At 56.7% G+C, this 25,876-nt stretch overlaps 1 protein-coding gene across 1 annotated transcript; it reads left to right on the top strand.

The window, feature by feature from the left end:
• Window positions 1–3,807: 3,807 nt before the first annotated feature.
• On the top strand, window positions 3,808–25,261 carry WNT11 (Wnt family member 11). Its single transcript, XM_060605583.3, has 6 exons — window positions 3,808–4,106; window positions 7,933–8,115; window positions 15,317–15,552; window positions 17,180–17,457; window positions 20,204–20,496; window positions 24,471–25,261. The coding sequence occupies exons 2-6, from the start codon at window positions 8,033–8,035 to the stop codon at window positions 24,643–24,645; spliced, it is 1,065 nt and encodes a 354-aa protein (XP_060461566.2). The 5' UTR covers window positions 3,808–4,106; window positions 7,933–8,032; the 3' UTR covers window positions 24,646–25,261.
• Window positions 25,262–25,876: the final 615 nt, after the last annotated feature.

Raw genomic sequence — 25,876 nt, 5'->3', positions numbered from 1 at the left:
GGGCTGGGGTCAGTGTAAGAGCAGAGCAATGCTGGCCTCGCCCACAGGCACCGAAACTGCTTAGCACACAGCGGGTGCTTGGTCAACTGATAATACTTCTTTCCTGCAACGTTACCTGCCAGTAAATTCGAAGAGAGGGGTTTAAAGGTGCTCCCATTTTGCAGATGATGAAACCAAGGATCACAGAGGCTGAGAGACTTGACCAGGGTCACGCAGCGGGTAAGTGAAGGGAGGGGGAACCTGAGAGCCAGGCCCAGGTATTCTGATGATATGCCTGCTGCTGTTTGATCACCCTCCCTGTTTGTCTGGAAGATGTGGCCTCAGGGGGCATCTCAGCCCCTGGGTCAGAGGCCAGCTGGGCTGGGTTACTCTGCGCAGACCCTTGTTCACCTGCCTTCCTGGGAAGGCCTTTCTAAAATGCGCTCTAGTATTGGGGCATCTGGGTGGCTCAGTCGGTTAAGCGTCCAACTTTGGCTCAGGTCATGACCTCTCCATTGGTGAGTTTGAGCCCCGTATCTGGCTCCACCCTGACAGTACAAAGAACCTGATTGGGATTCTCTCTCTCTCTCCCTCTCTCTATGCCCCTCCCCAACTTGCGTGTGCTCTCTCTCTCTCAAAATAAATAAACTTAAAAAAATAAATAAAATTCGCCCTAATGCTGGAAACAGGACCCTTTGGTCTCATAGTGTCCACTGTGCTCGTGGTTTATCCTGTGCTGCAAGTTAAGAGTGAAAAGAACCCTAGACTTGGTTTCTGGAGCTGCAAATGTGCTTGGGGGGTTACCTAGTTCAACCCACCCCTCGCAGATGGGGTGACTAGGGCTCAGAAAGGGCAGAACGATTATCTGCTATCACATAGCAAACTACTGACAGGGCTAAGACCTACACCCAGGTCTCCCCATCCAGGGTTCCCGGAAATAGCTGATTCACCCCAAGGCCTTGGCCCTAAGGGAGGGAAGCTGAGATGGGTGGAGGGATCCATAGAGGCACCCATAGAGGCCAGCACAATGAACTGAACTGGAACTCTCCCACCTCCACGTCCTTTCAGTCTGGGTGCCCCCCTGAATAGGCTGCGTGCAGGAGTGGGGGATGGAAAGGTGTGTGCCCCTAACCAATGGCAGTCAGGCAGGGGCTGAGAAGCCGGCGGACAGGAAGCCCCCAGCACGTCTGGGCGATCAGATAACCAGAATCACCGGGGGTAATTGAGGAGAAGGAAAATATATTAACATCTACAGCGGCAGCAGCCAAGAGCATGCCCGCCCAGCCTAGATTAGAGCCTCCCCCCTGTCCCCCTGAAGGGGAGCTTGCAGCCCAGCCGGCCAGCACAGCCTTGACACACAGCAGCCCTTGAGGAGCCCCTGGACAGAAGGAAGGAGGAGAAAAAGGGAAGGGGGAGGTCGTTTTGTCCTAAAGATGAAAAATGTTTTTTTCTCACAAGTGTCTCTGAGAATCCCAAAATGTCTGAGGTGATCAACTATTCAGCTTATACAAATGGGGAGCCTGGTGTCCAGGGAGGGGCTGACCCCTGCCCCAGGCCTCCCTTGACTCAGAATCCAGGGTTTTGTCACCACTTCATGCTTTCACTCACCTCCCAGGGCAGGGTTTTCAGCCCTTAGCTAATGCCTGGGTCTTAATTCACAAAGACAGAGCTGAGTATCAGGGAAGAGACAGGAGGGCTCAGGGATGGGCTTCAGGAATTCTGGGATCTTCTCCTGGCTTCCCTCAACTCCTCTCACAGTGGAAAGTCACTATCCTCCCATCTGATTTAATGGGGGCCATAAGCTATAGTGCACACAGAGCCAGAAAGATCTGGGTTCAGAGAGCAGCCCTGACACTTGCCAGCCCCACACTTTTGAGCCTCAGCTTCCATATCTATGAAAGGGGGATACTAATCCCATCTTGGAGAATATAGAAGATTTGATGGGATTGCATTATACCCGTTTATGGATGAGGAAACTAACACGCGAGAGTTTAAGCAATTTGCTCAAGCAGTGTGATACTGCTAAAAGTGAAATTGGGCAAAATCAATATTGGAGCCCAAGTCAGTATGACTCCAAAGGGTTTTCTGTTTCTACTCTAGCCGGGAGCCAGAAGGAGATTTCTGGATGAAGTGCTACTTATGCAAATGTTTGCAGGCAGCTCATTCAGTCTCTCTCGAAGTAGAAAGTTAGACCCAGAGGTGGGTGCATCCAATTGGACCCAGGCCACCTGGAATGGCTCCCACTGTGGTGGCCAGAGTGCCTTGCCGTGGAAGAGCTAAGGACACTCTTGACCCCTGGATGCCTCTGTCTCCAGCCTCTTAGGTGGAGCAGCCTTGACCCTCCCCTGCCCTTTCTAGACACCCCACCCAAAGCCCCACCACCTTCCTGCAGCTTTTATAACCCCTAGTCTCCCACAGTTTTTACTGACCCTGATGCTCTAGGAGAGGAGGCTGGGTGTCCCAGCACGTGTTCACAAGGACATGCCTATGACTCTATGCAGGAGTGCATGGAAGCACATCTCTGTGCATGAACTTGGTGGGGGCACAGGGTTTGGCCTCGTCTTGCAGATGGATATGGCCATGTCACTTGTGTGTGCTCCTGAATGTGTGTGGGCCTATGGTGGGTGCAAGTATCTCCTGAGTGTGTTCTGACCATTTGTGGGGTGATGTGTCCCAGCCCTGTGTGCAAGGGGGACTGGCTGTCCACGTGCAGGGGGTATTCTGTATGGCCGAGAACCTGCAGTGGGCTCCGTGGGCCCAGAGGTGTGTATGTATATGGAGGTACCTGCAGGCAGGCTAGGGCAGCTTATGGGTGCCACTTCATGGGCAGCTGCAAAGAAAGGGGGGAATGGTGTTTTAGGGACCTGAGGCAAACCCCTCTTCACTAAGTCTATGCTTCCCTTCTGCTAATGAACTTGATTATCCTTGAGATTATGCTTGGGACGGAGGCAGACAGAAGCCATGGCAACCTGAAGTTGCCCAGCAAGTTAGAAATGGGAGGGGGGGGGTGTACCATCAGCCAGAAAGGCCAAGGTGTGTGTGGGGCAGTTGCCTCAGAAACACAACCGGAGCCGCAGCCCAGGTCTATGTTGGGCAGGGAGCAAACTCTGTAGTTCTTTCTAGTTTCTAAACCCCAGTTCTCAGCCGGTAGCTCCGTGGGGACAGGAGGCAAGGTGTCCAGAAAACTCCCCAACAGTCATCCCAGAGGCTGGAACGCCTGCTTTCTGGTGCCCAACGTTTACAGCGCGCTTCACAGAGCAGGGCGCCCTCGCTTCCTTTCTCCGCGGAGAGCTCAGAATGGCTGATCCCTTTTCCAGAAGTGGAATCAGAGGACTCGAGAAATAACCCCCTCAAAGGACTTACTGGGACGCCAACGCAGCTCTCCGGAGCTGGGACGTACTGGGTCGCCTAAAGCACCCGAGCTGCAAAACCCCCCAGTGATGTCCGCCAGGCTCCCGGCCGAGACCTAAGTGGGACTTCTCCTTGAGCAGTGGCTTCCTCCTCTGTCAAACCAGACTGGTTGAGGTGCCTCGCTCGGCTGGCTGCGAGGGTTAGAAACCTGTCCTACCTGGGCCCCACGCGCCGCAGGTCCGCCGTAGGCTCGCAGCAGGCACGCTTATTAACACCGGCTACAGTTAGTAAGTCCCCCCCCTTTGTAACTCGACAGGGTGCGAAGTCCTCTGCGCCGCTGGCGCCGCGGGTCCGTGGCGTCCGCGGGGACCCCGCCCCCGCCCCCCGCGCGCGGCGGGAGCCACCCTGTGGGGTTTCGGCGCGCTGACGTGGGCGGATCAAAGCTACTGCCCGCGCCTTATAAAGCAGTTGGGGCGGACCGCGCCGGAGACCGTGCGGCTCGAGAAGGAGAGCTCCGGCGAGCGGGCGAGCGCAGGCCCCGAGAGCCCAGCGCAGCCCCCAGCAGCCCGAGTCCGTGCTACAGTCCTCGCGGGACCCGAGCCAGCCGCCGTTCGCGGGGATCTCGGGCGTCCTGCTGCGGCCGCTCCGGGAAGAGGGCGCCCTCGCCGCCTGCCCAGCCCGGAGAGCGCTCGGGTCCGCTGGGGGCAGTGCTCGCCGCTCCCCGGCCGGCCCGGGCGGCAGGGCACTCGGTGCGCGCCCGGCGAGCGCCCCAGGAGGTGAGCAGCGGCCGCCGGCGGCGCGCGGGTGCTCAGCGGGGACCTGCTAGGGCGGGGGGGTTTGAGTCCGAGGGGGACGGCGCGACCCCGTAGGGCACCGACTCCCGGGTAAGCACATCGAGGCCTCCTCCACACCTCCCCTCTGCGGTTCTCCGAGGAATCCCTGGGAGGAGCGCAGCCCCGCAGGGGCCTGGGGGCGCTGGCTTTCCCTGCCTGTATGCTGGAGGTGGGTTGTTCCGATCGTGCGGGCCGCTGCCAGCCTCCCCGGCCCCGTTCCCCGGATTAGACCCTCTCTCTCCCAGTCGGAGCGCGAATGAGGTCATGCCCGAGCCATCCCGGGGGTGGGAGACTTGGATAGTGAGGCAGGGCACAGGGCGTGTGTGGCGGGGCGGGAGAGGGTGGCCAAAGGCAGACGACTACCGCGGCTCGTACCAAATTGGGGAGTGGGGGCGGACGCCTAGCCTGGAGACCGACTCCCAGAAGCGGCACGGGAGAGGAGAGAACCAGGACTTTGTTTACAGACCTGAGCTCCAGGCTGGGGGGGGGGGGGGGTAGGGCGGGGAAGGAGGAGAGTCCTGTCCCAGGACCGGAGGCACATCTGGAGCCGCCTCGGACATCTGGCTGAGCTCGCGCACGGGCACCACAACTCCCACCTTCTGGTGCTGAGGTGCCTCCATGACCACAGGATCCTTAGGCTCTCAGGGTCTGGCTCCAGAGGGGTGGCGGGAGGTGCCCGGAGTACTCCCACCCCACCCTTCCCACTTCCAAAATAACCAGTCTCGCGGGTAACTCGGCGCATCGTCCGCAGCCGAGCAGACAGATTTCGCAAGACTCGCGCGGCTGGGGTCAAACCCGGGTTGCGGGCCCGACCTAGCTCCGCGTCGCAGGTAACCTTGAAGCGGTCGCTTGGCGTCACCGGCTCGCAAGGTCGGCTCTGCCAGCTGCGCAGCCCGAGGCTTCAGGCCCGGCCCGCGCCGACCTGACGCGCGGCGTAGACACTCGGCCCGGAGCGCCCAGCCCGCTCCCGGTCCAGTGCGGGCTCATCCCGGTAAGGGAAGCTCGGCGTGGCCCAGCTGGCTTGGCTCAGAGGGGCGGCCGCCCTGGCAGCGGCGTTTGCAAGGACTTCCAGAGCTCAGGCCCTATAACCACCTGTTCGAATCTGACTGTGGCTACTGAGCTCACGGTGCACAGCCCGGGAGACCACTTCTCTCGCCCTCTGCTAGCGGGATAGCTTGGCCCTTAACGCCAGCGCGGGGAGGAAGGGACAGCCTGTCTGTCTCTCCCAAGACACTGCGCTTTGACGCGGGCCCACTAAGCTCCAGGTCCTAAGGGAGGCTCCGCTCTGGGCCTGAAGCAAGGGGTCGAGCAGTTCCGGGCTGACCGCGACAAGTGGATGTCTTACAGAACAACCAGCACTGAGAGGGTACTTACTCTACGCCTCGTCCCATCCCTAGACGGGGACACCGGGGCCCAGGAAGAAAAGGGGACTTGCCGAAAGTCCCACTGCGCGGGAGGCAGCAGCGGATCCCACCTCGAGCCCCGGCGTAGCGCCCCCTGGCGGGCAGCGGGCTCCGCGAGGCGAGTGTGCCCTGACCCTCGGGGTGCAGGCTGAGGGTGACCTAGCGGCAGGCGCCTCTGTCCCGGACGTTGTTACAAGGGACAGTTATAATCCGTCAGGACTCAGAGGCCAGGCCAGGCGCTGCCTCTCCCACCAACGTATTGGGGCAGTGGAGGGAGAAGGCCGGGACCACCGGGGACTCTCAGAAGGAGCCTGGAGTAACTGTAGGCCTGGGTCCCCGTTTGCTGTGACCGGGGCGGCCCCTCCTCTTTGGGAGAGTTGAGCTGGACATGGATCTCCCGCTGTGAGTCTGCACTCTCCTCTGTTCGCGTGCAGCCCCTTCCTCCTCCCCACTCTGGAATGCTGGGTGCCTGGTGGGGGCGGGGGGGAGAGTCCACACTTCGGGACGGGGTGGGGGGAAAAAAAGAGACAGTGACTGGAGTTTTCATCTTTCCCCCCATATCCAGCCTATATACTTCTCATTCTCAAGAGTGTGGTAAACTTTCATGGTCAGTAAGACAAAGGGTTTGGATGCAGGCTGGGTGGGAGGAGGGGGCTCAGTTACACTGAGAACCCCGCTGAGACCGCTAGCCTTGGACTCGGCACGTTTGTAGTGAGCGCCTCCGAGTTAGGCGCCTAGCGGGACACTGCGAAGGAGGAAAAAGACACGTAATTCAGGGTTTTCTCCCTGCTTACTTCTGCGTTATGCCTCAAGGCTCCAGGAAACAGTGCGGTTTCAAATCTTGCGTGTGCTTAAGGCACACACGTAGACGCACACACTATACAGGTATTCGTAACAGTGTAAACTCAGGCAGAGGGGAACTTAAAGACCCCCAAGCTCCTGCGAGGCTTGAAAGGCTTCAGGAGACGCACGGTCAAGTTCAGTCCCTTGTTTTATGAAAGGAAACTGAGCCTGGGGATGGTGGAGGGCTCGCCCAAGCTCACACAGCCAGATGAGAACGTCCCCTTCCTTCTCAAGCGCCCCCCTGTAAGGCGGGTGCCTTCTTTTTCCAACTCCCCAAGCCCTTTAGAAAGGAATCTCTTTGTCTTTGTTCCTCTCCAGGGGAGAGGGGCTGGGGCTGCTTTTGTCTCCGAGAGAATGCCAGGTGTTGGTAAATTTGGGAGAAGCTGGGAAGGGAGTTAATGAGGTGAGGACGAAGAGAGGGAAGACCAAAAAAAAAAAAAAAAAAAAAAAGATGGAGAAGAAAAAGAAAAAAGCCCCGAGGAGCAGCCTGAGACCTGCGGGCGGGGTAACAGTTGCTCCGCGGCGCTAGGTCGCCCCCTGGTGGCCAGAGGCGGCATCGCGCCGGCCCAGTGCGCTCTACTGCTTAGCGTTGGCCAGGCCGTCCCGCGTTGGCTTGGGCCTGGGCACCGCCTGGCACTCCAAAAGGGGGCCGCTAGACGGGGACTTGGAAACTCGGGAACCACTGTACAAAGACCTCTGCCATTTCATTTCTCATCCCCCCCTTCACTGATACCCACAGTAACCCCCCCATTTCCTAGTCTTCTGACCATTCGCGAGCTCACGGGACATCTGGGTAGACGTAGGAATAGCACACGGGGCACGGACCTGCCGCTGACTGGGTGAACAAGGCCGTTTCCACATCTCCGGGCCGCAGATTCCTCATCTGTGAGATGGGGGCAGTGAGGGCACCTGTCTCGCAGGGCTGCAGGGAGGAGCAAATGCGATCATGTTAGGTGAACTTTATAAAGGCGAATTGTGTCTGAATCACAATTGTGTCCCTAGTTTACAGGGGAGAAAACTCAGCGGGAAAGGAGAATTGCCAAGCCCCTACTAACTAGTAATTAATATTTGGAGATAACGCAGATCCTGGGCCTGACAGATCTGCCCTCTTGCGCGCACTCGGCCTCCGCCGTGACTCCCTTCCTCCTCTCCTTTCGGTCCCTCCTGGTCAGTGTGCCCCGGGGCTCCCTCTGCCTCAGTGTCTTTCAGCCTCGGTCTCTGACCGGCTTCCTCCCTCTCGCCGTCTCTGGTCCGGTCGCCAGCTTCCCTGCCAGTCCGCAGCCCGGGTCCCAGCCCGGGAGCCGCGCTAGATGGACACGCCCTCGGCCGCGCTCGGGCGACACCTAATTTGAGCCAGACGCCGGCCGCGTCCCGGGCTGTGCGGGTCGGGAGGCGACGCCCGCCGCGCGCTCGGCCTCCCGGGTCCGACCCCTCCTTTGTAATTTGAATAAAACGCCCCCCCCCCCGCAGCCCCCGCCCTGCGCTCCGCCTTAACCCGCCGCCTCCGCCCTCCCCGACTGCAGGCGGCGTGCTCGCTGGAAGATCGGCGGTGGCCGTGCCCGCGGCGGGACTTCGGTGCAGCTCCTCGAGGGTGCGACCCCCGAGCGCGCGTGCCGCGCGACCATGAGGGCGCGGCCGCGAGTCTGCGAGGCGCTGCTCTTCGCCCTGGCGCTCCAGACCGGCGTGTGCTACGGCATCAAATGGCTGTAAGTAGGGACCCCGCGTCTATGCAGCCGGGCTCTGGGACCGGCGGCTGGGGGTGGCGGCTAACGTTCAGCGCCCCCCCCCCCCCCCCGCCGGGGATCGGGTGAGCGTGCCCAAGACCCGGGAGCCGAAGTTGGTTTGGGGGTCGTGGGCAAGTCACTCTTCTTAAGCCTCCTTTTTCTACTCTGTAAAATATTGTCCTTACCTCCCGGAGGGTTATGAGGCAGGAGCGAGACAGGGCGTGGAGAACGACAGAATTGCCTTGTCCTGTGCAGCTGAGGGTTGTGCAAGGCCTCCACAGGGGCAGATGGAAAAAGCGTGGTCAAGGGCCCGAGTCAAGAGGGTCTGTGGCCCGCACGGGGGCCTGTTCAATATCGTGTTTCCTTGTTAGTCTCCTGACCCTCGCTGAAGATTCTCAAACAGTACTGACCCCTCCACCTGGGTGACCTTGGGGGAAGTGTCACTCAACTTCTGGGAGCCTCAGTGTCCTCTGTAGAAGGAGGGGGAGAGCCTCTACCTCACTCAGATCAGATGAGAAGCGGCTCATGAAAGAACTTTGTAAACTGTCAGATGCTCTGCACATGTGAAGGGTATTCCTTTAGATAGAAATTATTAATGGCTGGGTGGGTGGGAGAGGGAGGCTCTCTTCCATCCAGTAGAAGGGAGTGCCTGCTCTGTGCAGAGCTGTGGGCGGTGCAGGGTGGGGGTGGGGGGGGGTGGAGAGGAGTAAAACCCAGCCCCTTCCTGGAGGAGCTGCCCTCTGGGCTGGAAGAGATAAGCCCAGGCCGTAAATAACTCCAAGTGCCCTAGGAGTGACCAAGGTGGTGTTGTGGGGACCCAGAGGAGGGGAGACCACCTGGTGGGGGGCACATACTTGGGACCCTGGGATGATTTTTCGGCAGTGGTGAGCCTGGGTCTGGCTTGAGGAGTTTCTGGGAGTTTGGTGGGTGAGGGCGGTGGGGAGGAGGGCACTTTGGGTGGAGGGACTCCCTGCGTGGTGCGGACATCCAGGGCAGGACAGGTCTGGAGACGGGGGTGGGGAGCGAGCCATGCAGATAAGAGAGGCAGGGACAGATTATGGGGGCTGGGGAGGGGCTATGGGGAAGTTTCGTGGATTAGCTGCAAGACAGGGCGATAGTGGCTGGGCCGCCAGCAAACAGTCCTGAGGTCACTGGCGCTGCCGCCCCCCCCCCCCCCCCCCGCCCCGGGGCTGAGTTATCGATTAATTGGTGATCCAGGAGGGTAACCCCATCTTCTGGCATCTCTTGTTGGCAAGGAGAAGCGTAGGCTTAGCGGCTCTTCGCTGCTGCTTCTGATTAGTTGTGTGAGGCGTCAGCCACCTTCTACTGCCAGTACCTGGCACGGCGCCAGTTGGCAGGACCCTCTGATCAGAGAGTCCCCACCCTCCTCACCTGCCACACCATTTTACAGATAGGGCAGCTGAGGTCCGGGGCATGGAAGGATTTGCCAAAGAGCACTAGGAGCGGCAGAAGCCAAGAACCAGGCTTGCCTCTGGAGCGTTGTGGGGGACACGGCTGGCATTCCTGCATCACAGTGGGAATGCTGAGGCCCTGACAATGTGTGACTTGCACAAGCCCCCACGCTGGCAGGTGGCCACGTGGGGCCTGGAATAGATGGCTGGCTAAGCCCAACATCCATGCCGTTCCCACTGCACAGCCCCGGCTGCCATGAAAATGGATACAACTGGGTGTCTGCCTTACGGGAGCTCCTAGCCTCTTGGGGGAAATGGACATGTACAAATACAAAGTGGACTTCGGGCTGTGTCCTGGGAAAGGGAGTGTGGGGGCCCAGGGGAGGAGCAGTTAGGCCCATCTAAGGAAGGTGGCTTTGGGCTGGGCTTCAAAGGATAGGTAGGATTTTGATGGCCAAGGATGGAGTGCAGAGCAAGCATCTAGGCAGGAGGAAAGAGCAGGGACAAAAGCAGAGAGGCAGGATGGTGCATGTGGGGAAACAGAGAAACCAAGAATTATTGGAGCCTACTAGTAAATCCCGTCTCTGTTCCAGGAGCTTTAGTCACTTAATTTTGAGAATACTCCCACGAAATAGGTGGTATTCTTATCGCTACCATTTTACAAATGAGGAATCTAAGGTACAGAGAGGTTCAGTAACTGGCCCAAAATCACGCAGCTAGTTAATGGTGGCTGTGGGACCAGAACCCTGGGCAGATGAGCTCCATTCAGCCAAACCCCTAGTTAGTGGTTAAACTCTTGCTGGAGCTGAAGATACAGGGGGAGGCAGGAGTGGAGGTTAAGCAGTGTGTGTGTGTGTGTGTGTATGTGTGTGTGTGTGTGTGTGGCCAAGCACTGTTCTAAGTGCTTTATGGATATTGTTCATTTGAAACAATGAACCATAGGAGGTGGGTTCTGCTATCACCACCATTAAACAGAAAAAGAAATGGAGGCACGGGGTCTCTAACTCACAGGGTATCACAGCAGCAGAGGCAGGATGTGGAGTGAAGCTGTCTGGCTCTGTGGCTTCTTGGTCTCAGGGAGCCCCAGGACAGTTGGGAATAGGGAAGTGTACTGTGGGGTGACTCACGCAGGAGACTCAGCTGTCCTGGGGTTGTCCCTGGGGGTCCTGGTACCCTGGGCTTTGGAAAGGGGACCGAAGATGAAAGGGGTCTCTGACCTAAGAACTGTAACCCGATGTGGCTCGGTGGCCCAGAATGTCCACCTGTTGGGGACCTGGGACTCAGCCTGAGCCTTGCCAGTTCGCTAGCCTCGAGCCACGCCTCAGGCATATCAATCGCTTCGGCCTCTCTGAGTCTCAGTTTCCTCATCTCAAAAATGGGAATGAGAGGTGTCCTGGGATCTGGGAGGCCTGGGTTCTAGCTTGGCTCTGCCTGATTGGCTGTGGACATGTCTGGGCAAGCCCTGCCCGTCTCTGGGCCTCCGTGTCCCCACTTGCACAATGAGATGAGGATACGGGGGCCCAGCAAGGGCCAGTGACTTACCCAAGGTTGGGTGCAGCAACTGAGCTGGAGCTGAAACCCAGGTCTCTGCCCCCCCCAACCACTCCCAGGAGGACCCTCGACTCCCAGATGGGAGAGACATCGGCCACTGCAGTGGCACCTTGGCACAGGCCTTGCTTGTGAACTCTGTTCCCTCCTGTCCTCTCTTCCACCCTCTCCCCCCATATCCTCATCCCCAGATATACCAAAATGTTTTCAATTAGGGGTCTGCTGCAGCGAGGCAAGCCGGAGGAGATGTCCAGACGGGCAACTCCCCCGCCTCCCACCATAATCCTTGATTACCTCCCCGAGGGGGACTTAGTTAGAAACGGTCATTACCACTAATTACCAGATGACCGCATTGCCCTCCTCAGGAGTGGAATCCGCTGCCTCCTGCCTCCTGGTCTCCCGGCCTGCACGCTGCGGCTGGCCGCTCTGTGCACATCACTCTCTCCAGCCGCCCCTAGCCCACCAAGGATCTCCAGACCTCTTCCTATCTGTCCTCTGCCCTCCTTGGCAGTCTGGGCCTCATCTGGGAGCGTCCTCACTGGGCTGTCCCTTGTAGTACCTCCTCTCACCGCCGGCTGGGGAGGCAGAGGCTTATTGACTCCAGAACTGGACAGACTGACACCCTGAGTGGCCCAGGTCCTCGGGCAGCAGGGGCACAGAGCTCCCCTCCCTCAGCCACAGCATAGGGTTGCTCAGGAACTGTCAGAGCTCAGCTCCCCAGGGAAAGGCTGGGCCTACATTGTCCACTTCTTGGCTGGAGCAGGAACCCAGGGAAAAGACCCAGAACGCAGCCACACTGCTTGAGTGCCCACTGCATACCTCGTACCGTGCGGGGTATTTTCTTGCATACATCATATAATCCTTCCTGTTGTGAAACCGCAAACTGGCTCAGAGGGGAAGGAAGAAATCTGGGCAAGGAGAAGGGCAGAGTGGGCTCAGGACAGGCTGAGTGTTGACAGCCCCCAGCCTGGCAGAGAGGAGACCCGGGAAGGAGAGGCCAGGTCTGCGGGAAGATGGTGTCGGGAGGAGACCGAGCATCCGGGTACCAGAGCTGTGCCTGTGTCCTCCTCTGTACAAAGTGTGTGTGGGGGGTGTCATCCCCCAGGCTGCCCCCTTGGGGTGCTGTGAGAAGTGGATGGGGCGAGAGATTCTGCCGAGTGGGGAGTGCTGTGCCTACATGGGGTAGTGTGTGCCCAGTGTTTGCTAGGCACAGGTGGAGGGGCTGGACCAACCAAGAAACAGGCTGTGTGGATGACGTCCGCCTCTGTGTGGCCACACCTCACCCAGTATGGGCTATGAGGATTCTGCCCGGAGGTTCCCTGAGGTGACCTGGCATAGACAGGCCTCAGTGGCTCAGAGGGCCAGGGAGGACCAGATGGCTCGCTTTAGCTCAAGCAAACAGGCCTGAGATCTGCACCCAGACATGCCAGACATTTCTCTGCTCACAGTTGGGAGGACAGGGACGGACCAGGGGTAACAGTGAGGCAAGACTGTTTGAGATACCCACAATCGATCTGAGGGCTGGCTTGTGCCACCCAGACTGCAGACATCACATCAAGGCATGCCCACTTGTCCTGGGTCGGCTTCCCAGGCCTCTGGGAAGACTTCTGTACTTTGGAGTTGTAGGAGGGGTGGGACATGGCGAAGTGAGAGGCAGGGGGAAACAAACTAACTTATTAGGACTTAATGTAGCACCTATTTTCTCTCTTGGGCCCTCCAAGACCTCTAAGACTTCCCATTTTGTAGGTGATGCTCAGAGAGGTACAGCAATTTGCCTGAGATTATACAGCAGATAGAGGGCAGTGCTGGAGCTAGAACCCCTCTGACCCTCTTTGGTCCAAGATTCACCTGGCAATAAGCAGAGGCCATCCCGCTTATGGATGTTCAAGATGTTTTACGTATGTTATGATACGGAAGTCTTGCCATCACCTTTTAGTGTAGAAATTGTCATTTTGGGGGCTCAGTCGGTTAGGCAACCGACTCTTGATTTTGGCTCAGGCCATGATCTCACAGTTTGTGGGATCGAGCCCTGCCTTGAGCTCTGCACTGACAACACGGAGCCTGCTTGGGATTCTCTCTCCCTTTCTCTCTGCCCCTCCCCTGCTGGCTCACTCCCTCTTTCTCGCTCTCTCTCTCTCAAAATAAATAAACATTTAAAAAAAAAATTATCATTTTCTTATAACAGATGAGGACCATGAGGCCCAGAGAGGTTGGGTAACTTACCTATGTCACACAGCTGTGCCCTAAGCCTGGGCTCTTCCCTAGGCCAGCCCATGAGCTGGAACATTTGGGTCATTACTGTTGAAAGGCCTGTGTAGCCATTAGACTAGGGGCTCCTTGAGGAAAGGATCTGTGTCATGTTCATTATCAAATGAGTCCAGAAAGAGCTGGTGCTTAGTAAATATTTCTTCCACAAGTAGATCAAGTTCATTTATTCATTTAGGTACAAGAGCAAGGGGAAAGGCATTCCTGGCATCAGGAAAAGCCTGGGCAAACACATGGTAGCAGGGCCGTCCCTGTTAGAGAAGCCAGGAGTCTGGTATGGCCAGATATTAGGGCACGCCGGGGACGAGGACAAGAGGCTGGAGAGGGCTTAGGGGACCAGGTTTGAAGCAGCCCTTGGCTGTGACTAAGTGGGTACAGGAAGGAAAAGACCACCAAGGCTGTGATTGTAGTAACTTTCCTTACTGGGCACTGACCAGCTGTGTCAGCCCTGGGCGGAACACATGAGGCTCACGGAGTTACTCCCCCAGGTAATGCTGAGAGGTTGCTGGGCTAGGAGAGGCCAAGAGACTTGTTCAAGGTCACAAAGGGAATGACACATCCAGGAGTCTACCCTGGCATGTGCTGTTCTTTAGCAAGGTGCTACCTCCCTTAGGATTTCGGGGCAGGGGTTCTGGATTTCGGCCTCACCAGGTCTCAGCCCTGACCCTGGGTGAAGACCGTGGGGCTCGCAGCAAGCAGGGCCCACAGCACTGTGGCTGCAGATTGGCCCATCCTTGTCCCCGGCTCCTCCAGGGTCTCTGCTGGATTGCTGAGGGCCAGCTGGCTCTGGGGCAGGGGATAAGTCTATGCAGAACCCTTTAAGGCTGTTGGGGTCACTCTACCCTGCACTCAGAGGAGGTGCTGCCTGATGCAGCCTGCTCCTCGGAGAAGGCCTGGGGACAAATGTGGATCCAGGACCCCGGTCCTAGAGCCTTGCAGTTCCAGTGCCTAGAACCAGGATCTGGGAAGCTCTTCAGTCCTATAACATCACCAGGTTCAAAGGGACCCCCAGGCCAGCATTTCCCAAAGCATGGATGAGGTCAGTGCCTCTCAAACAAAGGGCTTTGTGCTCAGCAAGGACTCCAGAGTTAAACAAAACCAAGCCTGTTGTGTTGCTTGGGACTTCTCAGGGCCTTTAAAATGCAAATGTGCATTAATTACTCTCCAAAGGGAAACATAGTAGATCATGTTCCCCAAATGTGCTTAACCATGGATCCCTTCTTTCAGTGTCTCACTGGAACACGTTCTGGGAAATACACTTTATAGGTACGGACACTGAAGCCCAGAAAGGGACAGTGATTTATCGAAGGGCACACAGCAAGTGAATGACTTAGTCCCATTTATTGCAAAACTGAGTGGCTGTTTTATCCTTTAATAAATCCCAAGCATGTGTGTGGAATTTTACAGCCTAATAAGTAGTTTAATAATTAAATGAAGCAATGTATGGTAAGCTCCTAACTCATAATGTGCATCTAGTAAGCGCTCAATTAATAGTCTGTATTATAATGATACTGATTGTAATAATCTAGCATTTAGCACAGTGTCTGGCCCATTTGGTGTTCAGGGTTGAATGAATGTTAAATAAAGAGTAATAATTCACAGCCGTGTGAGAGCTAAATAAAGCCGTGGGTGTGCACACTTTGTGGGCTGTGAAACTGTTTATTGTTAATATAATTACAGTAAAGTGTAGGTAGGATGGAGGTCATGATCCTGCATTATGAATGAGGCCCTGGCCCAGAGAGGGACAGCGATGTGCCCAAGGTCACAGGGAACGGAAGGGGGAGCCATTGCTATGCTGGGGCCAGGTCTTTGCCTCTTAGTTTCCAAACTCCTTCCAGCAAAGGCACCTGAACCCATTCATTGCGCAAGGGCTGGGAGCAGTAGGGCAGGTGTAGGCAACCTGGCCCCTCACGCTCTGTCTTTCCTTCTCTTGGTTGTTGCCTTTCGGTGGTGTGCAGGGCGCTGTCCAAGACCCCGGCGGCCCTCGCGCTGAACCAGACACAGCACTGCAAGCAGCTGGAGGGGTTGGTATCTGCGCAGGTGCAGCTGTGCCGCAGTAACCTGGAGCTCATGCACACCATCGTGCACGCCGCCCGCGAGGTCATGAAGGCCTGCCGCAGGGCCTTCGCGGACATGCGCTGGAACTGCTCCTCCATCGAGCTTGCCCCCAACTACCTGCTTGACCTGGAGAGAGGTAGGGGGCCGGCGGGGGCTGCTAGGGCCCACGGAATGCGTGCAGGTGGGGAAGGATGAATTCAGGCATCAATATATGTGTGTTTAGATAGGTGGGTGAATTCATGGACGGATGGGTGGATGTTGATGGCTGTGTGATGGGTGGATGAGTGAAGAGGTGGGTGATGGATGGATGCACAGAAGAAAACAGACGTGGATGGGCGGGTGGATGAATTAATCGTAGACACCGGTATCTGGGCATGAACTGATGAATGAATAAACATATAGTGAGTGAATATACGAGTTGCAGGGGAGCCTGAAATGGTGGCACAAATGCCTGTGTACCTAATGCGTAAAGGGAAGGATGAAATAAGGCCGAGGAGGCTCTTGGGAGGGGCGTATGTGACAAGAAGACAGGAAAGCCACCACCGGGCAGACAGGTGTGCCGCAAGGTAATTCTAGACCGAGGTAATTCTAGACTGAGGATGCTGTGAGATGCACAGAGTGATATAGGAACCCCACTTTCTGGAGCAGGTGGCTTGCGGGGTGGACTTGGGGGTCCTATGTACAGTCAAGAGCCTTTTGATGGCCAAAAGTGCCCCAGTGGATCTAATCTCTCCTCCCGCGTGGCAACAGCTAAGGATTGTATAGCACTTGACAAAGCTTCCTTCCTTCCCGAATTATGGGAACTCTAGAGCGATCCTGTGAGGGAGGTATTATCATTTCCATTCTACAGTTAAGGAAACTGAGGCTTGAGAAGGGGAGGTGACTTGAGTGGACCTGAAGCTAGGACCCCCTACAGCAGAGGCACATTGGGCTCCGTATTGTTTTCCCAGGATACTGTGACAAGGTCCCACAAACAGGGCTTCAGACAACAAAACTGTATTGTCCCAGAGTTCTGGAGGCTGGAAGCCTGAAACCAAAATACCAGCAGGGCTGTGCTCCCTCTGACAGCCCCGGAGAGGATTCTTTCTTGCCTCTTCTTAGCTTTCGGTGACTGTCCCCAGCCTCAGTGTTCCTTGGCCTGGAGATACATCACTTTAATCCCTGCCTCTGTGTCTCTGTATCCAGAACTCCCCCCTTCCTATAAGGACGCCAGTCATTGGATTAGGGCCCACCCTGACCCAGTATGACCTCATCTGAGTTCCATTATACCTGCAAAGGCCGTGTTTCTAAATCAGGTCATGTTCACAGGTACCAGGGACCAGGACTTGACTATATCTTTTAGGGGGACACATTTCAACCTACAGCAGGCTCTTTGCACACTTGTCTGCCCCTCGAGTTGTGAGTTCTTTGAGGAGTAGCCCCTAACACTGAGTGCAGGGATGTAGGGGGAGATCCGGAATGGTGAGTGTGTGGGAGCAAGGGTGCCTGTGGGTGTGTGGGCTTTGCCGGCCTCTGGGAATGAGGGTGAGTTTGTGATGAGTGCACAAATCAGCTGGTGTATGTGTGGGAGAATGGACTGGCGACAGATTAATGTCCCTGGTGCTGTCCTCCATCTGGTGGCAGCCTCTGTGCCTGGCTGGCCCCACAGAGGCAGGCAGGGGCCCAGGAGGAGGCCCTCAGGCCTGGGTGGGGTCCTGTGCCCTGTCCCCCGGCCCGCCCCCCCCCCCCCCCCCGCCCCGAGCTGACCCAGCACCTCCCCACAGGGACCCGGGAGTCAGCCTTCGTGTATGCGCTGTCGGCGGCCGCCATCAGCCACGCCATCGCCCGGGCCTGCACCTCCGGCGACCTGCCCGGCTGCTCCTGCGGCCCTGTCCCAGGTGAGCCACCCGGGCCCGGGAACCGCTGGGGAGGATGTGCGGACAACCTCAGCTACGGGCTCCTCATGGGGGCCAAGTTTTCCGATGCTCCTATGAAGGTGAAAAAAACAGGATCCCAAGCCAATAAACTGATGCGTCTACACAACAGTGAAGTGGGGAGACAGGTAACCACCCACCCCACCCACCCCAGATGGTTGTGCCTATGCCAGGTGGCCAGGAAAGGGCCACCCAGTGTGCCCTGATTGGGGGGGGGGGGGATGGGCCCGATCCACCCACGTTGAGTGCTCCCGGCCTCCCCCGGCTCTCTCTCCCCTCTCCAGCCGCTTGGGGCTTGCCTGGCTCCTCCTCCTCTAGGGGGTCCACCAGGGTTTGAGTTGAGAATATTAGTGGAGCAGAAGGGACACTGAGCTAGGAGTCAGGAGCTCTGAGTTCCCATCTTGGCTCTGGCACTAGACTAGCTGTGTGACGTTGGGCAAGTCACTTCCTCTCCGGGCTCAGTTGTTTCTATCTATAAAATGGGCTGGGTCGGTGCTCTTCAGTCCCCATCAACTGTGTTCCTCAGGCTCCTCCTGTGGGGTCCTGAGCCGAGGCTGGATATGGGAGGAGGCATGGGGAGGGCCATGGGGCAAGAACCTTAGCCTAAGGGGTAGTCTCCTTGGCTCTAACAGGGACTCCCGCCCAGGTCCAAAACTCAGTTTCCCCTCAACGTTTGTTACGATCAGTGTTTCATTAATCCCTCACCTCATTCCACAGAAGGTTGGGGTGAATGCATAAGTGAATGAATGGACCTCTTTATTTTTGAAAATGAAAAAAACAACTTTATACCAAACTGCGTGCCAGGCACTGAGGTGGTGCTTGGGGCGTTTTCTCTCCCGTAGTCTCCCCTGTGGGGAGGTGCAGCTACCCCCTTACACACGGGGAGCTGGGTGCCTGAAGGGTGGAGAGTCGGGTGCAGATGGCATCTCATGGCCTCCTCCCTGCAGCCCCATCAGGCCCATTGCACAGAGGCAGCCAGTGAGGCAGAGAGAGCTTAGGTGGCTTGGCTAAGGACACAGGGTGCGATGGAGCCCAGGTCTGTGGACTCCAAGTCCGGAGGTTTCCACGTCCTCACCTTCCTCTCTCATTGGTCTCCCTTATAGAAGGATTCTGGGATGTCCAGGCCATGTTTGGACAGTTGGGGAAACTGAGGCCAAGAGACACTATGGGTCCATAGCAGAGCCTGGCCAGGGACCCAGGGCTCCTGTCTCCCAACCCTGCGGGCTTGCCCCCATCCTTGGGAACTCAGCCTCAGTCCTACTCCCTGCCTGGCCTGAGCTTCGTGTATCCAGGAGCACAGCCATCTGGTCCCCCGGTGCAGTCAGGACAGGATACTCAGCTGCCGGGGCACATCGGGCCTGCCCCTGGGGCCCTGTTGCCAAGGAGCTGGTTTCCCTGGGACCATCTGCAAAAGGACCCAGTCCCCTCTCCCGGCCACAGGGCTTGTGTGTCTGGCACACAGCGGGCACCAGGAAACTCTGGGCCCCTTCCCACCCATCAAAGCTGAGGCACTAAACATACCTTACCTCTCCTTTATGACTCAAAAGTGCCTCGATGCCCTTGGGAGGTTGAACATGCCCCTGCATTTGGGTTCATCTCATTCCTGTGCTCTTCACAGGCTTTGCTGGGCCAAGTCCAGATTTTAGACCCAGTGGACTCCCTCAATTCTTCACTACCTGGCACTGATGAAGGAGATGGAGCCCTGGGACCTTGACCAGCTCCCACACTAACTCACTGAATGATTTGGGGCAAGTCTGCCTGCTCTGTGCCTCAGTTTCCCCATCATTTGAAGGCAGGGGTAGGCCCAGGGGACCCATAAGCCTTGCAGCTCTGTATAGGGCAGGGAGGAGGGCAGGCCTGGGCACAGGGATCCAAGTCCCGTGTGCAAAGGAGCAGGGAATAGAACGCAAAACTGAACTGCCTGCAGAAGACATCTATCGAACTCATCATGCCCCTCAGGTACACATGAGGAAGCTGATGGGACAAGAGGATGATGGGACAGAGTCACTTCTTTAGCCAGGGCTAGAGTTCCCTGAGCCCCAGAGCCCAGACCTCCCCCCTCCACCACAGGCATTAGACTGATTTTTCAAACCAGTGTTGATTTGACTTTTGTTAGTTCACAAAACCCTTTCGTATGCGTCCTCTCTTTGCATCCTTGCAACCTCCCTGGAAGGTAGCGATTATGCGCGTGCTCTGCACATATAAGATAGAGGGGCTGAACAGTGGAGGGCTTGCTGAGGGTCACCAGGCAGCAGAGGGGAAAGGCCAGCCAGGCCAGGGAATGTGCCTCCCCACCCCATGCACTTCCTGCCTCTTCTTACTGTCCCCCTCCCTTCCTTCCCTTGCCCTTCCTTCCTTCTCTTTTCTCCCTTTTTTTCCCCAGCAAGCATTTAGGGAATCCCAGTTTTGTGCAAGAGAAAAGCATGGAGCAATTAAAAGGCATGGCTTTTGCAACTGCCCTCAGACCTGAGTTCCAATCCCAGCTCTCAGATTTTCTAGCTGTGCAACCTTGAGCTTGGGGTTTGGCCTCTCTGAGCCTTTGTTTCCTCTGTTTAAAGTGGGGAAAATAATAATACTTCCTGTGAAGGACTGCTGTGGTGATTAAGCCATGTTATATGTTAGAGCTCTTGGCATCTGCTGTCCCTGCAAATGCCACTCCCTTCCTGTCCCTCCCCGCTGCCCCCCACGTTGGAGGAGGAGCTGAGAATCTAGGACATCTCCCAGCTTTAGAGCCAAAAGCTCCCTCACTTGAGGCCTAGAGCAGACGATGACTCCCTGAGAGCACCCAGCATGCGGAGGGGTGGGGGCAGGGTCCCCGGACAGGCCAGGCAGCGGGCTCTGGCTGCCCAGCCCGACGCCCTCCCCTGTCTGCAGGCTCTGCGCGCCTCTCTGGAAACGAAGTGTAAGTGCCACGGGGTATCTGGCTCCTGCTCCATCCGCACCTGCTGGAAGGGGCTGCAGGAGCTTCGGGATGTGGCCTCTGACCTCAAGACCCGCTACCTGTCGGCCACCAAGGTGGTGCACCGACCCATGGGCACCCGCAAGCACCTGGTGCCCAAGGACCTGGATATCAGGCCTGTGAAGGACTCGGAGCTTGTCTATCTGCAGAGCTCGCCCGACTTCTGCATGAAGAACGAGAAGGTGGGCTCCCATGGGACGCAAGACAGGTAAGGGCCTGCTGTCACCCTGGCAGGAAAGGGTCAGCTAGGCTGCACATGCCCCACCCCAAGGCACACAGTCTGGGCTCAGCTGGCATTTGGGGGAGTGGAGTCCCTGCCCAGCTGAGGGAGGTGGCCCCAGGAATGCTGAGCAGGGGTGCCGGGGTCCAAGGGGCCCGCAGCAGAGCTCCTGGGAGTGGCTGTTGTGTACCTTGCCCGGGCAGGGGCCCCTGGGGAGTGGAGGCTGGTGGGAGCTCCCTCCTTCCGCCTGGTGGGGGAGATGGGGAGAGACGATGACCACACTGGGAGGCTGGCTGAGAAAGAAGCTGTCCCACGTAAGACAGGTCCTCAGCGTTTGTCAACTGAATAAATGAAGGGTAAATGTCATGTCACCTGGTCATTGGACAAATAAGGAACTGAGGCACAAGGGGGCAGCAGCCAGCCCACAGCCACACAGGCAGTCTGCACAGAGCCGGGACAGGGCCGGGGCAACTGCTTTTCAGAAGGGCAGCAGGAGGGCAAAGCGTGCCTGCATTCTGTGGAGACAATGCTCCCGCGTTCCCCTGCCATGCACGCACCCACCTCCCAGGCCCCAGCTCTCTCCCCCGCCGATCCCCAGTTTAACAGCTGGAGCTGGGGTCCCTACATCTGGTCCCATCACTGCTGCTGAAGCCGGCTTAGGACAGGAGAAAGAAAGGGGCCCAGGGGTGATTGCAGACCTACTGTGTGCCAGGCGGGGCTGCTGAGGATTCAGGGCAGCAGCATTTCCCAGAGACCTTCTGGGGGCAGTTAGTCCTGAAATGGTGTAATAGAAACAGTTCTGCAATCAAATATGATTGGGAAATTCTCTTTGGCGACTTGCAAGGCACGAGAACATTTTAAAGGCTCGGAGGAATCCCACAGTAAAGAATCTGCCTAAGCCAACGTTTCCCAGAGGTGTTTGCTGTGGAACTTTTTTATTAAGGAGCCCCTAATAGCATTCCACAAAACTAGTGTTCTGCAGGGTTAAAAGAATATTGAACCAGAGTGAGGGTGTCTGAGAACGTGTCTGGCACATAGTTGGTGCCCGGCCAGCATCTGCTTCCTCCGCAGCCCACGTTCCTGTCTCCAGGAGAGGGGGGCTGGTTTGGGGGGCTCCATCGTCACAGGCTAGGGCAGCAGGCTCTGTGAGGAGGCCTCGGCTTCCATCTGGAGGCCAGATTGAGGGGGTCGGGTGGAGTGAAGATGGAACCGGGTCAGGCCAGGGAGGCAGGAAGGAGCGAGAGTCTGGTCTGAGGCAGCCAGGGTGGGTGGGGTGAGGATGGGGTTGGGGGGGGTAGGATGGGGCAAAGGATTCTAGAGCCCAGAGAGGCTGGGGAAAGGCCAGAGCAAATAGAGGGTCTTCCTGGATCTGTGTGTGTGTGTGTGTGTGTGTGTGTGTGTGTGTGTGTGTGTTTGTGTGTAGGACAGTTCCCACCCAGTTGCCGCAGCTTCCTACCTGCAGGACCTTGAGCAGATCTCTTCACTCATCTGAGGCTCAGTCTCATCCTCTGTACAATGCATAGGGTTCCACAGCCCTCAGAGGGTGGCCAACAATCTCCTGTCACACTTACTGAGCAGCTCCTCTGCTAGACAGTGTCAGTCCCATGGGAAGGGCTCACTAATGGCGATCTCCCGTCCCCACCCCCCAGGCTGTCAGGGCTCCGCTTTCCCAGGGCCCCCACTCTGCCCCTCGGGCTTGCCCTACAGCGACTGATGAGGAGGCCCCATCCCGCAGCACCAGCTGCCTCCCTGGCTTTCTCAGAATGCCTCCCCATGCTTGCCACCAGGTTTCCTGCCACTCTCAGCTTTCCGCCATTCCTCTGAGGATGGGCTATTGTGGACATCTGTATCAGTCAGCTTTTCTGCAGTAACAAACAGCTCCAATATCTCAGTAGCTTACAACCACAGATGCTTTTCCCATCTATTTATTACATGAGGCTCTGGCAGGCACACAGAAGGGTGAGAGACAAGTGGTCAGATTGTAACAGAGAAAAGCCCAAGGGTGAGAGAAGTCCAGAGGTGCCCTGACCCAGCCTGGACATCAAGGAAGGCTTCCTGGAGGAGGGGGAATGTGAGTTTTACTAGGTTAGGGGATTCAGGAGTGCAAGGGGTGGAGGTAAATGAGCTTTGTTACTGTAAAAAGAGGTGCATGGGTGGCACCTCTCTAGAGGCTGGCCCCCTAGCTGGGGACAATGCTCTGCAGCCCTCCTCAAGGCCAGCTTGGTGAACTGAGACCTCATTGGCAGTCAGTATTCCAAACCCTGGCCCTCTTGTCATGTCTTTCCCAGCAGCCCCTGTGCTAATAAAACCTGCCCTGGGTCCCTGGATCTTTCTCCAAGCCCCACTCACCCCCACCCCCTCTCTCAGGCATCACTGCATACCTCAACTGATTCTAGGGTTAGAGACCAGGTTTCAAACATTGCATGTCAGGGATCTAGAAGTAAAAATGAAACTCTTCCTTCTTCCTACTACCCTTTGTCCAGAGGCCTCCAGGATAAGGCTGAGGGCCATTAATGGTGTTGATAACTAAACAAAGTCACCTTTGTTAAGTGGCTTGCCCTAAGTCACCCAGCCAGTGAGTGGCAGAGATGGGGTTTGAACCGTGGTCTGTCTGGCTCTGGGGCATTGTGTTCTTCCTGCTGTTTCTTCCTTCCCAGAACTGCTTGTAGCCCCCATATGCGGGTCACTGTCACTTCCTGCCTCTCCCTTCAGGCGCTCCCTCCTTCCCACCTCATGGCCCCTTCCCAGCACAGGTCTTGGCCTCTCTTTCTCAGCTGCTGCCTAGCCTCCTCCCTGGCCTTCCTACCCCTTCCATCTGTTCTCACGTCTTAGGTTAGATCAGGTCCTTCGCCTTTGCCCAGGCTGTTTGTTTTCTTTGCCCCCAACTCCCTTTCCCTCCTCCCCATCTTAGATTTCTGCTGGTCTTCTGTGAAACGGCCTAGATGACCCCTCCTCCTCCAGGAAGCCTTCCCAAACTCTTACAGTCCCCATGCTCACACTGTGTGACTCTGGGCATGCTCCCTCTCCATTCCATGGCTCAGTTTCCCCATCAGGAAATACAAGGGTTGAATTTGGTCAGCTCTAGAACTTGCCCATGCTGGACATTCTAGGATTCCTGGGTCCGCATGGCTGTGGGGACCCAGCTGCGTGCCATAAAACATCCCTGCTAGCCTGAGCCCACCTAGAGGATCTGCCAAACTGCAGTTAGATATTGGGGTCCCATAGGGGCCTTCACTGCCTTCTCCCACAGGACTGGGATTCAGAAAGAAATGCAGCCCCTGGAATCCTATGGATTCTCTGCCCTTAGGGTAGGCAGAGCATGTGAGAGATTTGGTTTCAGGACCCCACAGATTCCTGTGAGACCTTGAACGGGCTCTGCTCTTTGCTAAGCCCATCACCATCTGTAAAATGGGTATAATAATTCCACTGACCAGGGACCCCGCATGCCTCCTAGAAGATAAAATACGGTGGGGGGGGGAGCGGGGGGGGGGGGTTGCTGACTGGCACGCAGGGCCAGTGGTTGGCAGACCCTGTCTCTAGATGAACAGTGTGCCACATATTCACTTTGCCTCGCATCCAGTGCCATTTAGTCTTTTCCAGAACTTACTTTGGGATTCTAAATGTGAAAATGTTCTTGACATTTGGGACAATATAATTAAAGATCAAATATGAAGACAGGATTATCAGAGCGGTTTGAGGCTCCTTCAAGTATTTAGAAGAAATAGAAAAAAAAAAAAAAGACACCCCTAAGAAAACAAACACGCCCATCATTTCTCGTCTTGATAAATACCTATTAGAAATACAAGGAGAAGCGAGAAGTACTGTTAGGGAAGGGGATTACCTAAAATTCCCCAAAGATCAAGACACCTTCCAAGAGGGACGCAGCCGCGGGGTAGGGGGAGCCTGCGGGTGCCCGGTTGGGAGCATGCGCTCACCCGCTGTCCCTTTCCTCCCCACCGCAGGCAGTGCAACAAGACGTCCCACGGCAGTGACAGCTGTGACCTCATGTGCTGCGGACGCGGCTACAACCCCTACACGGACCGCGTGGTCGAGCGGTGCCACTGCAAATACCATTGGTGCTGCTATGTCACCTGCCGTAGGTGCGAGCGCACCGTGGAGCGCTATGTCTGCAAGTGAGGCCCTGCCCACCCCGTGGGGACTTGTGGAGGCCCAGCCAGGGGCCCGGAGACACCCCGTGGAGTTTTTCTTGGGAATTCCAGATGCCAGGCATGGGAGGCGGCTTGTGCTTTGCCTCCCCTTGGAAACCGCCAGAAACAGAAGGCCTGGCCGCTCTGGAAGGAGGGCCAGGACATCAAAGGAAACCGACAAGATTAAAAATAACCTGGCAGCCAGAGCCTGGGAGTGCCCACTTGCTGCCTTCCAGACTCGTCTAAGAAGCCAGGGGTATGAGTTGGGCAGGACTGGCATGGACTTGACCTTTCGCAGCCGGAGACACCAGCCTCCCGGGAAGGGAGGTCTGCCTGCCCTCCTCAGAATGTCTGCAGGCCCAGCCCTTGCAACGACCCCTGGCCCACCCCAGGGTCTGAGCCTGCTGGGCATACCACATGGAACCACTAGCTTGGGTTGTAAATGTTTTTTGTTTTGTTTTGTTTTGTTTTGTTTTCTTCCTCTGGGATGTGGGAGCTACAGAAATATTTATAAAACAGCTTTTTCTTTGGGGTGGCTCGCCTCAATTCCTCTTTATATATTTTATATATATATATATATAAATAAATATATATAATGATCTATATTTTAAATAAGCTTTTTAAACAGCTATACGGAATAAACGGTGAGAGAACCCCAGCCTGCCCCTGCGGTTTGTAACCTCCACAAGGGAACTCAGAAGGTCCTGGGGCTGGCGGGGTGAACTCTCGGATTTCCAGGCAAGGCGGCTTCCCGATTGATGTCCCGAGCCCCCGGCTCTGGCCCCGATCGCCCCGTAAGATCTCTTGGTCAAGGGCGAGGACAGACGTCTTGAAACATAAACCCAGCTGGCAGATTCTTTGTTCCTCTGGGACACACATGCAGGCTCGCATAGCCTGGCTGTGTCGTCAGACCTGCTAAGCTCGCTTCAAGAGAAAACCTACCCCCCAGGGAGCTGGGGACGCAGACCTCAGGGCGGTGGTGACAGACCCAGGCTCCGGGCTGGCCCTGGTGGGTGTTCTGTGTGACTGCGGGGGAGGCTTTTCCCCTCCCTGGGCCTCAGTTTCCCCATTTGTAAACCGGGAGTGGTGGACCTTAAGGTTGGTGGTTGGGAAAGTACGCCCCCTGGCCCCTCCCCACTCTCCAGCCTCCGCCTGGGCCAGGCTGGCTGCAGTGGATATGGTGAGAAGAAGCTGGATTCCTGTTCTGTGTCAAAGATGGA

This window comes from Panthera onca, chromosome D1 (genome assembly GCF_046562875.1).
Source record: "Panthera onca isolate mPanOnc1 chromosome D1, mPanOnc1 haplotype 2, whole genome shotgun sequence".
Lineage (NCBI taxonomy): Eukaryota > Metazoa > Chordata > Mammalia > Carnivora > Felidae > Panthera > Panthera onca.
Note: the sequence above shows the minus strand (reverse complement) of the source record. Positions and strands in the feature narration are given on the sequence as shown.